This window comes from Mytilus galloprovincialis, chromosome 1 (assembly GCF_965363235.1).
Source record: "Mytilus galloprovincialis chromosome 1, xbMytGall1.hap1.1, whole genome shotgun sequence".
Taxonomy (NCBI): Eukaryota; Metazoa; Mollusca; class Bivalvia; order Mytilida; family Mytilidae; genus Mytilus; species Mytilus galloprovincialis.
Window position 1 is genome coordinate 104,412,829 of NC_134838.1, and position 18,472 is coordinate 104,431,300.

The following is an 18,472-nucleotide window of genomic DNA, read 5'->3' on the forward strand; positions in this document are numbered from 1 at the left end:
TTGAATCAGAAATTGGTTGTTGCCAAATTGTTAGAACACTTGGTTGAACTGCAAGAAGAGGTAAAATGTATAATGTACCATCAGGCCAATCTTCTTCCTCTTCAGTTTGTTAGTGGAATGAACACTAAGGTCAAAAGTAGTGGCATATTAGGAACAATAGAGCTTGAGGATGTTGAGGTGGAAGATGATACTATTATTCTCTCAGTAGAAATGTATACATCTATTCTTCCAGCAAAAGATGCGGGTGATACTATTTCACCAGAGGAGATGGATGAGGAAGAGGAAGAGCTTCCCAAAGAAAACCAAAGAAAGAGTAAAAGAGATAGACATTTCAGAGCAGACCCAGATTATATTTACAACTGTTGAAGCTTTTTTGTTATTAAATATTTAACATTTAAACTGTTATTTAATGATTACAAAGATTTTAGTTTATGATTATTTGATTACTAAAGATAATCAATTTTTGATTACCAAGGCAAATATTTAATGATTATGTGATTATATTGGCAAAAAAATGGTGATTATGTGATTACTAGGACCCCCCCATGAGGGGCCTCTCAAATGAGTAAATGACAACGAATTTCTAGCATATTAATCATCAATTTCAGAGAATGGAACCGATATTCCATTTGTCCAGGAATTATCCAATAATTGACATTAAACACAGACGAGCTGATATTAATAGTTTCTTGCTTATATAAATGACATAAGTTTTGGGTTGAAGTGGTCTATATTTTTTGTGAAGTCATATGTACCTGTTATCAGCAATCAATACAAGGCTAATCCTATTAATGCAATTTATCATCGATACATAAACAACAACAACAGAAAACAATAGAATCCGACAAAGAAGTCAGAAGACCTATAGACTAATTAGAGATTTTATCTGATTAAGAGAAGAAATCATTTTCCTGTTGGCGTGACCCCTACTTAAATTACGTGGTGTTATCTACAGAAACATGAGAGTAAAATATGTATAAACTATTTTATTTGTGGGTAGATATAAATATTACGTTGTTATTTGTTAATGAGGGCACCAGTTAACCTAAGTGGATAATAATTAGTGCTAATGCGTTGGATTGTTGATTGATACTTGAATTCATTATTTCATTCCGACGCAAAATGAAGCTGGATGTATTTTCTTTGGTTGTGATATTTATTTCTCTTCAGATAATATTGATAAATGGTAAGTTATTTTAACACAATTTTTGTTTAGGCATACTGTCAAATTGTCTCTTTCGTTCTTTCATTCTTTTTCGGTATATTTCCAATTTGCGGAGTAGAAAATGGTTCTTTAATTAATCTATATCTTATCAGACGTTCATAACTAGTCATGGACTTCTGAATTTATATATTACAAATATAGTTATTAGTATATATAGTTATAATCTAAAGTTTAATGGACACTTGTTTTGCTTTTTTAAGTTGAAACCATAGGCATCTTTTCTAAACCCAAACCCTTATCGTATGAATACTAATTCTAAGATTTCTTTCGTTTTTATGGACCTCCAATAAATCTTCAACAAAATAATTTTGACAGTTTCGATATAGACTAGTCATTGAGAAAACTATTAAAATGGAGAGAAAATTCTAAAAGTTTAGTCATTTTGAAATCGATGTCTGGCATACAATAATTAAGTGATACAAAACACATAAAGGAACTGTTTAAGGATCCTTTCTTAATAAAACATTAACATACTTCGAATAAACATACACGTATGCACCAGAAGTACTATAAGCAAGGAAGTTGTTGAGGAAAACAATGTCTAAGAGATTGAAGATCATGTTTTGTAAAATTAAGTACAAAATCTAGAACTAACATTTTCATATCTCGAGGGACAGATTGAATTTATTCTCTATTTGAAGATGGCATGCAGACTAAACATTTGTGGGGTAAACGAGTTGAAGAAACTCTCTAAATCCTAATCAACTAAATGATTATAATTCTTCCTTTGAAGTTGCACTTAGAACCTATTTACCAACATTGGAAATTACTTACAATCAGCATGCTGCTTACACAGGTTATAATCATTGATTAAATTTATAGCTTTTGTTTTTGGTTAACTGCAGAAGTAACTTTTCACAAATGCATACCGTGAATAGGTTTTTCTGCTCAATTTTAAGTTAGTAATTTCTATCGAAATCTTGTATAGAGGTTTATCGGAAAGTTTGTATTAATTCTATGAAAAAAATGCAACAATCATAAGTCAACGAAAACCCGACAATAGCATGTCAAAAGAAAAACACAAAACAAAACAAAAAACGACCAAAAGATAACTTTACATATAGATATTTCCTTTTTTTGTGGATCCTTTGCAGAAATGACCACCGGTCAGAACACTAAATATAACGTTTTGACGTTTTGATGGAGGGTCAATAACATAAACGATACCAATTTTTCTGCATCAGATGCGCATTTCAAAAATTATAATACCAAAGCTTATTTAGAATATGAATAGCTATTAACAAAAAAAGAATCAAGTTCATATAAGCAAATGAGACGGAATATTCCTGAACAACTAAACACAATCTATCTTCTTTGGCACTAAAAGATTAAATTATGTTGTTTCAAAGGCTTTTTTATTGTGTGTTTTACTTCCACGACATGTGGCATAGATCGACAAAGGATTAAGCAGTCACTAACATGTTTAATCCAACCATATTCTTTGTTTGTCTGTCCCAAGTCAGGGGTTGTAGTTTAGTGCTTGTTTCCGGTTGTTGTTTGTGCCATTTTGTTTTTTGTAAATTGTTGTGTTATGAATTAGGCCGTTAGTTTTTTGTTGTTGTTTGAATTGCTTTCTTTTCATGTCTGGACCTTTTACAGATAGGTTTTTACATGGTTGAAGGCCTTATGGTGACATATAATCGCATATATACTTTTCATTTGTACTAAAAGTGGTATTATTGACAATCATCCCTCATCTACTTATTGTTATCAATGGTACGCAACGCTTGTTTATAGCCACCACACGTTTTGTCTGTACAATATAAGACTAATCTGGACAATGCATTGAATTTGTTCGTTGTTGCTTCTTTGGAGCTGGAGTGCAGCTGGTGGTCTGCTATGCGGTCTATTTTTTTTAAGATAATTTCTCTATTCCTATTTGTATTATGTCATCTTTAAAATTAACAAGCGAAGATGGTATTTATTCCGGACGAGTGGCAGATGTAGTCAAAATCATTCGAAAATAAAAATGTACGTTGTCCCGCATGAGTTATGACTGCCACTGGAAATGAGAACATGTTTGATTGGATCCGAAATCTAGATTCTCAATATGCCGATAATATTTTTCTAAAGCCTTAATTTAAACCATAGTCTCCTATATATCAAAATATAAAAAAAAAATAACTAACATAATATACGTTCAAAAAGGTCACGTTATTATGCAGATATGAGTCATCCAATTATTCATATTTCATAACTTTTAGGTGTATGGGTCTTTATTGTAATTAATAGTTATTGAAATTTGATTTGTATTAAAGTGAAAGTTACTACCACCTCATGTTTAAGGCATACGGAAATAAAAATAAACTATCTTTTTCGATAGGGAGTCAGATTTCGATGTGTGATTACATTGAATAAATGAAAAGAAATTTTGAATGAATGCTTTTGAAGAATTTGACCACTAGAAGGTCTTCCTGTTTCGTGATATATGCATAACCAAGTAGATGACATATATGATCTGTATTGTAGTTTTTCATAGAATTCATTAGAAGAAATCCTAGCAGTACATGTAAGTGGTGGTAGTATTGCATGAAATGCATACATAAACAGTCACGTTTGATTACTTCTGAAATATTAATTTGAACTGCGCTCCAATAAATTAATCTAACATATAATTATGAAGTTTGGCTGGCGCATCGTAACCTGGTTCAGCATACCGTTTGCATCTGATAAGTGTTATGTCAAAAACAGGAATATCCAGTAGATAACTATCACTGATTGAATTCTTTCTGTAATAGTAGTTGACATTACTATTCGCTTCACTGACCAGCATATATAGTTGTCAACATGCTTCAGTTGTGTCATAGAACAGTACAACATCTATATGCATTTCATTGATGTTGTAGGATAATTGTCGTTGTTGTTGTCCCTCCACACCGTCGTCGTAGTAGAGCCTTTTCAAAAGGTTAAAAACTGAGATTTCAGCTCCTTCAGGCAAAGTTGACCTTAAGTTCATTTGGCTATTCTTTATATGACTCTTTTGGTTATACAGTTCCTGAAATATTCTATTATTTATACTTCAACAGCTTTCAATGTTTCTGGTTTGAGCGTTCATGACGAAACTGCATCAGAGGTATCAAAATTATAAAGTGTTATTTTCATATTTTATAGGAAAAGAGAGGAGAGATCCACAAATACAACTATAAAACTTATTAATATTAGCAACAACAGTATATAACTTCTATAGTCGCCGTCACGTAAAATTGGCATTATGTTTTTTGTCAAAATTTTCTTAAATATCGACCGCGTTTACTAAAGATCATGTTTTTCAATTAGCGGAATCAAATATCATTCCAAAAATCAACTACTGTCCTACCTTTTATTGTGTTTGCACTGTATAATCCTGACCTTCACATAATCCAAGATTAATTTGTATGGTGGAATCCGACATTGTTATTACCGGAAGTGTTGCCGTGGAGTTCCACGTGCTCTCAATTTTCTTGTGTCTCTCGGAGCTTTTCGTCATCTTTACGTAAAAAGCGCGGGAAATTGTATCATCAATGACAATGATATTACCGGAGAGTAACGAATGTTATGGAATAAGGGACCCTCATAGAAACCAAGATGGCGGTTATACAATGTAAATAATCTTGAAAAATGTGAAGGTCGGGATTATACAGTGCAAACACAATAAAAGGTAGGACAGTAGTGGATATTTGGAGAGGATTTTACTTCCGCTAAAAGAAAAACATCATCTTGAGTAAACGCGGCTGATATTTAAAATTTTTTTAACAAAAAACATGGTGCCAATTTTACATGACGGCGACTATAATTATCTTGTTTTTTTTTAGGACAGTTCACATGCTATCGAAAATTTCTTAAAAAGAGAGAGCTGTGTAAAGGACCAGTGAAGAAGAGGACACACAAGTTTGATACTCCTGAAAAATGTTGTAAAACAAAAGGACAAGGATTTTACAGCGTGAGGGTGAGCATTCTACTGGTTGATTGTAGATGGTCTAGTAAATATTAATATAACGCATTCATGGTCTCTTCTATAATGAAGAAGCTTTAATGAAGAAGGTGCGAGGTAACTGTCAATGAAACATATTAATAAAGCACCAAACAGCAAACGGACACACATTTTCTATACTATGTTGTCCTATAGGGACAAATCATACAGACAGATTAAACTTCTGGAGTTTATGAATATTGAGGTATGGTTTGTGTTGGTGTCTGTTGGCCGATTTTTAAAGGACGCAAAACATTAACTTGAAATTTTGCCCGGTCTGTAACAATCATATCAAGGTTAAAATGCTTGAAGTTATTCATCTTTTTTGGGTAAGTCACGGAGGGCCAAAAAGATACACAATTAAAAGAATGACCAAAACCTGGGACTTTTATACTATGGCAGTTAGTGTAATAGTTCCATCCAAAACAGAGCAAAATCAAGAAGCGATAACTATTTTTCTGTGCTTCATACATTAGTTTTAATTTTAGGTACCCACAGGAAAGAAGAACAAGTATGTGTGTACACCTTGTAGTTCACTTATTACCACAACTCCAAAAACAACTACAGGTATGAGATTTAGATCTAGTATGTGTGTACAGCTTTTATAATTCACTTAATACCACAACTCCAACAATGACTACAGGCATGAGATTTAGATCTAGCTGGGACTACAGGTATGAGATTTTCGAACAGGTATCTGTGTATACCTTGAAAACCACAACTCTAAAAACAACTAAAAGTTTAGATCAAGTATCACGGTTTTAACCTTGTAGTTCACTTATTACCGTAACTCTAAAAACAACTACAGGTATGAGATTTTAGAACAAGTATCTGTATATTCCTTGTAGTTCCCTAATTACCACAACTCCGAAAAAAAAAACGACAGATTTGAGAGTTTAGATTAAGTACGTGAGTACACCTGGTAGCTAGCTGATTACCACAACTTCAAAATTTTTAACCACAACTATGAGATGGTGATCAAAACACTGAATTACTCTTATTACCACAACTCCAATTAAAACTTCAGGTATGAGATGAGAGAACGAAATAGAGATATTGGGATCAGAATAAAAGCAAATGTCAACCTCGCCAATTGCCACTATTAGAAAGTATCAAATAGTGAATGCTCATAAAGCTATACATCTTTCTGTAAATTTTCAGAATAATTGAACTTTTTAAAATGTTTCACATTTTTTTCTTTTTCCATGTCAAGCATGTAAAAGGCAGCCATTTCAAAAAGATTCCAGTGTCAAAAAACTCATCTACATATGACAGTTAACATTTTTGTAATGTTTCATCAAAGTTGGAGCATTCAAAGCTTTGATGCCATGGTAGCAATAACCCTTTTAAAAATTCAAAACTCAGATGCCATATCTTCTTATAAACAGTAATATTTCTCTTAAGTTTCATTAAGTTTGGATCGCTTTCCAATTTTATGCACTTATGCTGTTTCCATGGTAACATCAGCCATTATACAGTTCCAAAGTGGGAAATCTACATTAGGTAATTACCATTATGGTCAAGTTTGATCAAATTTAGTCCAGAAGTCTTCCTTGAAAGCTTTGGACAAAAAAGGCGGTGAAATAATAATAGGGAAAAGGAAACGGAGGAAAAGCAATATGTCACCGGACTTTCGTTCGGGGTGAAATGATTATAAGTCCCTACTAAACAAGTTTAAGAAAAGATATAAGTTTTCCTGTTTGTGTAAACTGGAGTCAATCCGATTTCTATTACATTTGCTGATTGATTGTATTCTTCAGACCCTTATTTATAATATATACAAGAAATAAAATCGAAGAACTCTGGATCCAACTGTAACAAATATTTGAAAATAAAAACGGAATTACGCTATCAGTTGTAAGTTTCAGTGCTAGTGCAATCGGCCTTTCATTCGACTCTCCAGACAGTAGTTAAATATATAGTCAACATCTGAAATGGTCTGTTACGGTATTTGTAGGGCCCGTCACTGCTATTTATATTCCATTTATGGTTTTATTGATTTTCAGAAAGTCCGGAATGGGGACAATGGAGTGCATGCAGCGTGTCTTGTGGAGCAGGTTGGAGGTCCAGATATAAGCAATGTACTAACTGTGATATGAACCATTTTAACAACGTCATGTCACAACCATGTCTAGAAAACTTTTACTGTGCAGGTACCGTATTAAATAAATAGTGCTGAATCAATTTTTCTAGACTACTGAAAAAAAATGTACATGAACTGAAACTTAAAGAAATGTACTATTGCATGTATAGTTTTATATAAAAAAAAAAATTAATTGAAACGAAATACAATGAAAATAAAATATAATTACACGTAAAAAAAACAAATGCATAACGCGTTTTAAAGTTACAAGTATAATTGAGCGATCTTGTGTTGTTTTCTCTTTACAGTCGATGGTAACTGGGGTCCATGGTTTGGTTGGTCTCCGTGCTCAGACTCATGTGGTGGGGGAACCCGTAGACGAGAGAGGCGATGTAATTACCCTCCCCCTACACATGGAGGGAAAGATTGTCCAGGAAGGAGTGAAAGGGTACAGGAATGTAATGAAGATGAATGTCCAGGTATGATTTCTCTTATATCTTCTTCAAATCACATTATTCATATAGATAAGCAACACCTGCAAATTAGTATTGATGGAAGCAAAATATGGAGTATGAAATTAGTAAAGCTGTCAAATCCCTTTTATGAAATAATCCCATACATGCATTGATGATAAAATATACTTATTCCTTAATACAATTGGTTACAATTTATGTATTACTGAAAAATTATTACACCAGGGTTTTCGATATCACAAACTAGTCAAAACATTTACTAAATTTTATCATCGGTATAAGGACATCATTCGTAAATATAGCTCAACATGCAGACTTCTTATACGTTCAGGTATTTCACATCCAATATTTTATGGAAATATTCTTTATAAAAATGTCAGTATTCACCTCAGAAGCTAACAAAACCTTTAAATAGACTTACTAAGAAGGGATATAGTTACGATACTGTTGTCAGGTCATTAAAGATTGCATATTTTGGCGTTAATATTGATTCACTTATAGGGTCTTTGCATCGGAACTAAACACATTTATTATTAATAAACCAGTTGTTGGCATGACACGGGTTATGTTCTTCTCATATTTTTTATGATGGTATGATACTTAACCCCTCAGGGGGAGGATTGTGCCTGATATTCATATGATGAAGACATAATTTTTCAATCAGTTTAATTGAAGTCCATAGCTGGCATGTCAGTTAACTGCTAGTAGTCTGATGTTATTTATGTGTTATTGTCATTTTGTTTATTTTCTTTGGTTACATCTTCTGACATCAGACTCGGATTTCTCTTGAACTGAATTTTAATGTGCGTATTGTTATGCGTTTACTTTTCTGCATTGGCTAGAGGTATAGGGGGGGGGGGGGGTGTTGAGATCTCACAAACATGTTTAACCCCGCCGCATTTTTGCGCCTGTCCCAAGGCAGGAGCCTCTGGCCTTTGTTAGTCTTGTATTATTTTAACTTTTAGTTTCTTGTGTACAATTTAGAGTTTAGTATGGGGTTCATTATCACTGAACCAGTATATATTTGTTTAGGGGCTAGCTGAAGGACGCCTCCGGGTGCGAGAATTTCTCGTTGCATTGAAGACCTGTTGGTGACCTTCTGCTGTTGTCTGCTCTATGGTCGGGTTGTTGTCTCTTTGGCACATTCCCCATTTCCATTCTCAATTTTATTATTCCTAAATACATATACTAGAAACCAGAGACATATAGTATGTCTCTTATATAATTCATTATTTAGATTACTCTTGCAGCTACACATATTCAAACTAATATTGAATGTTTAGCAGTTAAACTGATAGTTCACTCCATTTTCGGAAAAAGAAGCGGTTATCCAGTAACACATACAAAACTGTATTTTATCATCGTAAAACAAATATTTTAACAATTGAAATCATTTCAATAACTGACACATATGTATTTCCCTAGAGGATGGTAACTGGTCACCCTGGTCCAGTTTTTCTACATGCAGTGTGACGTGTGGATTTGGTACGATGACTAAGACTCGAGAGTGTAATAATCCCACACCAGTCAACGGTGGCAAGGAGTGTAGTGGATTTCCTGTCCATCAACAGAGATGTAACCATAGGCAATGCCCACGTAGGTTAAATTTTAGAAAATTATATTTTTTTTATATTTTCTTTCATTTTGATCGAGCCCTTTTCATACTGTGTTTGTTACGTACACCTTTCAAGTGACTAATTCACATGCAGAAAATCACAAGTAGTCAATTCGTTAAAAATTTATAATTAAAATCAGAGATACAAAAAATAATGATTATAGTGGAATTTAGTTAGTAATTTTCTTTCGATTAGAATTGGAAAACATGTATGTAAGTCGGCTTAAAGACAAAAAAATAATAAAGAAATATTTTATTTCAGAACATGGTGGTTGGTCTCTTTGGTCATCCTGGAGCTCATGTCCTGTCTCATGCGGAGAAGGAGAACGGATCAGAAAACGAACATGTGATAGTCCAAAACCACTGTTTGGTGGGAACGATTGTGAAGGTTCCGATACCGACCAACAGACATGTAAACTGCCGATGGTTTGTCCAAGTAAGTACTACTACAAATGTATTAATAATAAAATTGTTTTTACTAAAATAAACACACAGGTCTGCTACATTATTTTTATGCCCCACCTACGATAGTAGAGGGGCATTATGTTTTCTGGTCTGTGCCTCCGTTCGTTTGTCCGTCCGTCTGTGCCTCCGTTCGTCCGTCCGCCCGCTTCAGGTTAAAGTTTTTGGTCAAGGTAGTTTTTGAAGAAGTTGAAGTCCAATCAACTTGAAACTTAGTACACTTGTTACCCATGATATGATCTTTCTATTTTTAATGCCAAATTATAGTTTTGACCCCAATTTCATGGTCCACTGAACATAGAAAATGATAGTGCGAAGTTCAGGTTAAAGTTTTTGGTCAAGGTAGTTTTTGATGAAGTTAAAGTTACATCAACTTGAAATATAGTACACATGTTCCCTATGATATGATCTTTCTAATTTTAATTCCAAATTAAAGTTTTGACCCCAATTTCACGGTCCACTGAACATAGAAAATGATTGTGCGAGTGGGACATTCGTGTACTATGGACACATTCTTGTTTTTTGTTGCTTTTCTAAGATATTAGTACTTTTAATATTATCTCATCTTATAAAGATCATGGGGTGGGGTGGAGGTGGGTGGGGCATCATATAGATATATAGAAAAATCACGAAAACATATGATTGTACGTATATACTCTGTCATGATTGCATGACAATTATACTAGTAAACTGAGTACACTATGCATGTGCAGAAGCTTTGATGTCAAATTATAAAACGATTGACAATCAAAACTGTTTGGTTTTGGAACAAACATACAACATGGTGTGCTGCTGAATAAATTCTACCCCTTTTTTGCATACAAAAGATTTTCGTGGGTTCAGATTCATTTCTCCCCGAGATGCAGTATAATAAAAGTAATTAATGTGCATACTTTTCAGTTGATGGAGCTTGGTCTTCATGGACTAACTGGGGGAGATGTTATGGACCACCATGTGGAAAAGGGCAACATAGAAGATCCCGCAGTTGTACTCAACCTGTGGCCAAGCATGGCGGGAGACCGTGTCGTGGTTTCAGATCAGAAACCAGAGTCTGTGTCAATGACAAAAACTGTCCTGGAGCTAGTAAGTATGAGACAACATGGTTATCGGTGCTTAGTTTCAAGACATTTGCACTTTCTTTCTTAAATTGTAATAAAATGCTTCCGTTTATTGTATAAACAAACTGTACACCGGCATAATTGTGTTAAATTTAATTGATTATTTCGTTGTCCAATAGAATTTTGGCAGTATCAAATACTGCTTTTTTTCAGACGGTGAAGTTGTGATTACACTGCGCAAGATGTTGGCACGAATTCCATTTTGCTGCAGATTTCTATTGTGTACAGCAATGCGACAGAGTCATATAAATACACTAGTATACATGTCTCTGAATGCGATAAATGGTCAGCTCGATGAAAATATTTTATTGCTGTTATATTGAAAATCAAATAAGGAAAATTAATAATATTGAAATTTTAAATGCGTGTGAGCATTTTTAATTACAGCATGTAAAGAGAAAAGTAGTAGAATTTCAAAAATGATTTCAAGCTATAATGGCATCAAAACTCATTTCTTCTCGGAAGTGTTTCATATGTACGTAGTTCCTTGTGTACTTGCGTAAAACATGATTTACTGTCTATAAAATGTAGACATGCCTAAAATGAATGTTGGACACATGTTTTTTTTGTCGCAGAAAGCTCGACATAGGGATAGTGATCCAGCGGCGGTGTCGTCGGCGTTAGTTAAAAGCTTTATATTTTAGAAGTTGGAAGACCTGGATGCTTCATACTTTGTATATAGATGTCTCATGTTACGAAGTTTCCGTCAGTCACATGTTCAATGTCCTTGACCTCATTTTCATGGTTCAGTGACCATTTGAAAAAAAAGTTAACATTTTTATTAATGTTAAATTCTCTCTTACTATAAGTAATAGGATAATTGTATTTGGTATGCGTGTACCTTGCAAGGTCCTCATGCCCGTCAGACAGTTTTCACTTGACCTTGACCTCATTTCATGGATCAGTGAACAAGGTTAAGTTTTGGTGGTCAAGTCCATATCTCAGATACTTTAAGCAATAGGTCTAGTTTATTCGATGTATGGAAGGACTGTAACGTGTAAGGTGTACATGACCAACTGCCAGGTGTCATCTGACCTTGACCTCATTTTCATGGTCCAGTGGTTATAGTTAAGTTTTTATTTTTTGGTCTGTTTTTCTTATACTTTATGCAATAGGTCAACTATATTTGGTGTTTGGAATGATTGTAAGGTGTCTAGCTGGCAGGTGTCATCTGACCTTAACCTCATTGTCATGGTTCAGTGGTCAAAGTTAAGTTTTTGAGTTTTGGTCTCTGTTCCTTATACCATATGCAATAGGTCAACTATATTTGGTGTATGGAAATAATTCATGATCTATATAATAGGTTTTATTTGACCTTGACTTCATTTTCACGGTTCATTGCTCAGTGTTAAGTTTTTGTGTTTTTGGTCTGTTTTTCTTAAACTATAAGCAATAGGTCAACTACATTTGTTGAATGGAAGAATTGTTAGCTGTACATGTCTGCTTGGAATGGTTCATCTGACCTTGACCCCATTTTCATGGTTCATTGGCCAATGTTTAGTTTTATTTGTTAATGTTAAGTTTATGTGACAGTTGTAATAAAGCTTTATATTTAGGACTATCAACATAATATCAATGATTAGTTAAGAAGGCGAGACTTTTCAGCGTGTGCACTCTTGTCCAGTATGCGGTTAACACTCAGTGTAATTGAATGGACATGCACAACTTGGCATTTGACCTCGATGATGCACAATCATCGTAGCTAGGACTATATATTCTTTCATTTCTTCAGATTCCAGCATTTTGAGGTATTGTTAGATCAAAGATGTTTTTGGTAGAATCATATATATATATATAATATCTATGGTTGGATGGACGAAATTATCATAGGTTATTCGCCAAATTATAACAGAATGATACAAAAATACGATGATATACTAAACCAAGATGATTGAATCTTGTAGATGATCCGCAGTGGTGTCAGTGGAATGATTGGTCTCCATGCACAGCCACATGTACTGGTCTAAATTCAATGCAGGTCCGACAAAGGGCCTGTTTATGTCCAGTCCCTAAACAAGGACAAGAAAGCTGTAAAGGTAAGCTAAAGCTTAAACTTTTATTAATCTTCAGTTCATTTAAATGCGAACAATCTCTGGATTGAGTGATACATATATGTAGTTTATTTTCTTAACTGTTCAAGAACTAAAATACACTATATTATGTAGGAGGTACTATTTCAGTACCTTTAAGTAATACTACCAAAAAATGTACACATGCAAAATTAGCTGTCTATGTTCCGGACAATATGAGTATTTGGACCATACGCGTATGGTCATGACCATATAGGTATATACTCATATGGTCGGGGTAGTTAACACTCTGTTACAGTTTACTTTTAATACTTCTAAACTCTTCATTTGGTATGACCGTTCATTAAAAAGACGCTATCATATAAGTAATTTAATTATTGTATTATAATAAAAAGATAAGCTAAATAAAAATAAGAAGATTCACAAAGTTAATTTTACTTAATTGTCAAATTTATAGTAAACACATTTTATACCAGTGGTCATTACCGATGGGCATTACCAATTTGTTATTACGAGTGAATGGCAAGATGTCGACTAAAAAAATAAATTTCAAAAATTTCTTTATGAACTGTTACACAAGAAGTCAGTGGAAAGTAACACAGTTTATTTAAGATAAAGTTTTTGTTTTGTTGAAACGTTTATAATGGAATTTGAAGAATATACCTATATGGTCCAAATACTCATATGGTCCGGCCCGTTAATAACCAAACGAGTATTATACTCATATGGTCCGACCATACGCGTATGGTCCAAATACTCATATGGTCCGGAACATCTATAAAAGAACATACAGGGAAAATATGTGATGGTAGTTACATGTGACCATCGAGTTTCTCCCAATGTCTACGTTATAAAGGTCATTGACCAATGGTGTGTTGTCCTTGCTGCAATTTGACGATGTATTTGGTATATGCCAATTTTCAATATGGTGGACCTTTTTTTTAAGAAATAAAGATTACAGATATTAGAAAATAGAAGTTTCTTTGTGTTTATTTTTTTTTTTTTTTTTCTTAATTTATTTATTTTTTATTTTTTTTATCTTTTCAATAGAAAATGTAAAATATTTCCAATTGAGATTTATTTATAAAAATGACATTATATTTATCTTATATGTATTATTTTGTATGTATGTCATGTATATGTTGTAATTGTTGGAAATAAAAATCAAAAGTTAAAAAAAAAAAAAAAAAAAAAAAGAAAAAGAAGTTTCATGAAAATAAAAATAATCTCCTCTGATGTCAACTGTCCTTGTGAATACTTGTCATACTTTGTAAGAGTGCAGTCATTGGTCTCAAGGATCTCGTGCTACATTATACGCAGTATTTTTCTGTCATGTTTTAGAAAAAATGAGTACACCAAATCGTTTCCATTCTTTTCTGAATGGTGTTCCAAAAGGAATTTAAAGTCTTTTTCTCGGGTTGTGGTTGAAATGACAGCAAATCACATACGAATCATTTCCATAGAGAACTCGTTTTTTACAACCTAGTGATAGTTATCGTTAGAGAAATATGTTCGCCAACGTTCAAGATTGGCATTTAAGTGTGTAACACTATCTTGCAAATACAAATTAAACAACCTTGGAAAAATCCAATCAGCAATGATGATTGTTGATATCAGTTTTACTGCAAAACATATAAATGATGAAAATAATGATAACTATTTTTCCGAAATTTGGATGGTTTTTGCTTGCCTTCAGACCACGTTGACCACATGCATGGACCAACAAGTTTAATTCAAATGTGTATTAAACTCAAAATTAATGCATCTTTCTATTAAATATTCATGATTTTGTTCGAAGGGTATGGCAAACATGCAACAGAAAGAAATAGTTATTAAAATGCACCTAAGGCCACGGTTTTTTAATTTGATGGTTTACGGATTTTCCCAATGAAAAAGTCGGGTCGGTCGGTCGGGAATTAAAAAAGAAAAAAAATCATCTTTGAAGACAGAAAAATATGCAAAATCAATATATATTTCACCTTTCTAACAATATGTTTGTTATGCTATTTTATCATCATTTCTTAAATTTTAGTTCGATGAAATATTATTGCTCAAATTTTATAAACATCGCATGACATTGTCTAATAAATTACAGTAAAAAAAAGGGGGGTGCACGGACAAAGACGAAATTAAATCGTCATATCAGAAACAAGAAAAATAAATTCGCGTAGCTCTTTATCAATTCCAGAAAACTTGGTGAATAATGATCTTCAAGCACGAAAACTGATAAAGAAAAAAATGTAAAAACGTCGTACGAAAATAAGTTTCAACACACGTGTTAAAAACCTAATAGACTCGTCCACTGGAAAACGAGATTATCGGGTTAATCTGTTGTCTCGCATTCCCGTTTTTTATCCAAATGGACGATAATTTTTTCATTATCTATGAAACAAGAAAATTCCAAATGATTTGTTAATATTCAGTACTTCAACTTGATGCCTTTACCCTGTCCACATTTGGACAAGTCTATTTCTATGAGATGATGATCTTACGGACTGATGACAAATAAGGGAAACGAACTTATTGTGTAATTGGTTTTAAAAACAAGTTTCGTTCCGCAATATTATTTGCGCAAACGACATTTCAAGGTCAGTTATAATTGATTTGTCTATTTTTAGAAACGTAAACTGGAAGTTTTATTTTTTCACAACAGAAAGTGTTATCAATTTTGTTAGTGATTAATGCATTTCATTTCATAAAAAAAAATTATTTAATTATTTTTCAGGGATAATGCATTTGCTAGGGTCGGCGGGAATAAAAAAGCATGAAAAGTCAATTTTATTTTTATTCTGGAAATCGGAAAAATCGGGTCGGCGGATCCGTAAACCAACAAATTAAAAAATCCTGGCCTAACCAAAAGGAGTTGTTGTAAGGTCACTTATTGACCCTTTCATTTGAAAACAAAAAATCATTTTCTATCAAACAAACACACTTCAGATGTTATTCAGTCAGATATCAGATTATATAATATATCTTTGAATTGTGTTTAAAACATGCAGCACAGATGAAGTAGCTCCATTTTATATAACATTACTGTTTACAGGAGAGAGCTTCCAAGTGAGAGAATGTATTAATGTACCATCATGTATGCCAGCAGTTGTATCAAATCAAGGTATAATATTTCCACTTGTTTTGAAACTCAAACAAGCTGTATATTTACCATATTGATTGCTAATTTAATGTCCAGTGGTGAATGTTTCATGCATATTAAGGATGAAAACAAATTTCAACACAATAAGAATCTGTAGTGTTATGACCAGATTTAAGGGTCTGAAATTTGTGCTGATACTGGAAAATGAGGATATTTTTAATAACTGGAAATCTATGCCTCCCTCCCTCCTAATTTTTGTTACAAGGGTTCTCGAACTTTCAAAGACTGAAATAAGCTGCATAACTTTTTTCTGCCATTAAATGTATCCAGGGTCCTGAATTTTGGTTAATGCCAGTGCTGAGTGATAGCTTTTGTTACTAATGTTCTTATAAAGAAATATATCAGTGATGCCCCGGTTGGTAAGGAGCACTGATTTTGGAAAACCCATAAACAATATCTGCCTGTTTTACATAGCTGTCAAATATGTATGACTGGACCCTATTTTCCTATTAATATCCTCATGTTTTATTCAAAATAAACACTTCAATTGGTTATAGTGATCAAATTGAATTACAATTCTTGACAATATATAATACTGAAATTGTCTGATTTTGTTACTTTCAGACAGAAATGTTGGAAGTGAAAATGAAGAAAGTTTATACAGTACTATTTCAACAACATCAGCTTTTCCAGAAGTAGTGTTGGTAGGTACAGAACATGTGAATACATGATAATAAAATATCTGCATCTTTATTATCCTTTCCAATATCTAGTACCCATTATTTTTATTTACAAGTATAAGGGCTAAAAAGGCTTAAAATAAGAATTGATGTTTTTTAGTATCTGTTGTCTTCTCTTTTTTGTGAAGTTATTTAATAAATACAAACTTTTACTTCTTGCATACTAATTATAGCACACATTCTAAAATTCTTAAAAATCAAGCAAATAGCAGAATAAGGTCATATTATGACAGATGACATCATAAAATCCGGTTGCCAGCTGAAATAGTTTTTTTTTTTTTTTTTAAATCTTTGCATCAAGTAAAAAATAAATAGCGCTTGGGTCATGAATTTCATTCTTAAAACTTAAGAGTAAAACCATTGGTTTGTTTTATTACTGCTGACTTCCTACATTTAGCTTTGGTATAATTAAACATTTATTGTGGCCATTTATGAGCAGAACATCCCAATTTTTAACCCTTCAAGATGTTAACAATTGAGATGGTCACATCATGTGCAGGCAATAATCATATTTTGCCACGACTTTGCCAATAATGTTCCATCCAAAACAAAGGGTACAAAGAGTAATAAGGATAGTATATTCACATTTTATAATTTATTCATATTGTTTGTAAATGTTATAAAAGAACTTTTCAAATAATCCTTATATAAAAACATATTCAACTTAAGGGGTCACAGTGCAATCCTGAATTATTTTGTTGTTTGGTCACATGTTAATTTTTTTCAACAGTAGTTAAATTTTATACTGAAATCAGCTATTTTACTATACAGATAAAGCTATACGTATAAACGTTAGCTTTATACGTCAATGACCTCAACTAACCTATAAGCCCCGCCTACTTACCGGAACTACTGTATTTCATCAACAACGTCATGTCACAACCATGACAACGTGTAGTAACAAAGGTCAAACTTTTATGAATTTAAACTTGTTATGTATTCAAATTGGTAATTTATACCATGTTTATTAAATGTTATTAATTAAGTTCATTTTCCGTTTCTAATTTCTTAAAATGTCAATGTTTTACCGCCTGGACTACGCTCATAGGGAAATACCCCAAAATGGTACCCCAAGAGGGAACTTCCAAACACTTTTTTAACAATGTTTGTTACATATATTTTTTTTTAATTTTTAATTTTTTTTTATTGATTTCAGTATAAAAACAATATACGTATAGTGTCTTGAAATATGAAATTTATTTTTATTTGGCAAGAAACATCGCATTTCCCTCGTTTCTAAGCCTCATACAAATAAATTTCATATTTCAAGACACTATATGTATATTGTCTAATTATAATCCTCATGTACAATTTATACTAATTATGTCTTCTTTCTTTTAGGACAAAGAATCTCCCTAGATGAGAGCTGAAGATGAGATTCATTATCTACAAATGTATTCACTGTAAAGTTCACAATCTAACAATGTTAACTTTTAGGAGTACTTATTCATTAAGTGTTGTGATGTAGACTTTCTTATAAACATGTATGCTAAATGTACATGTCAAATTTGTCAGAAAAATAATTGTTTTATATATCCTGTAAATATTTATTTCGTTTTTATAAATATTATTGTTGTACAGTTTCATATTTATTTGTTTTTATAAAACTGAGTAAATAAAAAAAAATTAAATATATCTATCTGTTTGTTATATGAATATTTTACTTTTGTCTGTTGCTGTTTTCAT

The 18,472-nt window shown here is 32.7% G+C and overlaps 1 protein-coding gene across 2 annotated transcripts; it reads left to right on the forward strand.

The window, feature by feature from the left end:
- The first annotated feature begins 701 nt into the window (after positions 1-701).
- LOC143048408 (coadhesin-like) lies at positions 702-18,434 on the forward strand. Of its 2 annotated transcripts, XM_076222093.1 has the most exons (12): positions 726-1,186; positions 5,017-5,150; positions 5,663-5,741; positions 7,181-7,327; positions 7,566-7,736; positions 9,156-9,326; positions 9,608-9,781; positions 10,708-10,890; positions 12,830-12,961; positions 15,999-16,067; positions 16,671-16,750; positions 18,128-18,434. In XM_076222093.1, exons 1-12 carry the CDS (start codon positions 1,123-1,125, stop codon positions 18,143-18,145), a joined length of 1,422 nt encoding a protein of 473 aa, XP_076078208.1. In that variant the 5' UTR covers positions 726-1,122; the 3' UTR covers positions 18,146-18,434. The 2 variants fall into 2 exon arrangements, with proteins under 2 accessions (XP_076078215.1, XP_076078208.1); XM_076222100.1 differs by lacking the exon at positions 7,181-7,327 and having other exon boundaries at positions 702-1,186.
- The last annotated feature ends 38 nt before the right edge of the window (positions 18,435-18,472 follow it).

Bases quoted from the DNA above. Each gene is read 5' to 3' on its own strand.
- LOC143048408 (XM_076222093.1), top strand. From the start codon at position 1,123: ATGAAGCTGGATGTATTTTCTTTGGTTGTGATATTTATTTCTCTTCAG. The intron at 7,328-7,565 runs GTACCGTATTAA...TTCTCTTTACAG, and splicing joins AGAAAACTTTTACTGTGCAG to TCGATGGTAACTGGGGTCCA. The intron at 16,068-16,670 runs GTATAATATTTC...TGTTACTTTCAG, and splicing joins AGCAGTTGTATCAAATCAAG to ACAGAAATGTTGGAAGTGAA.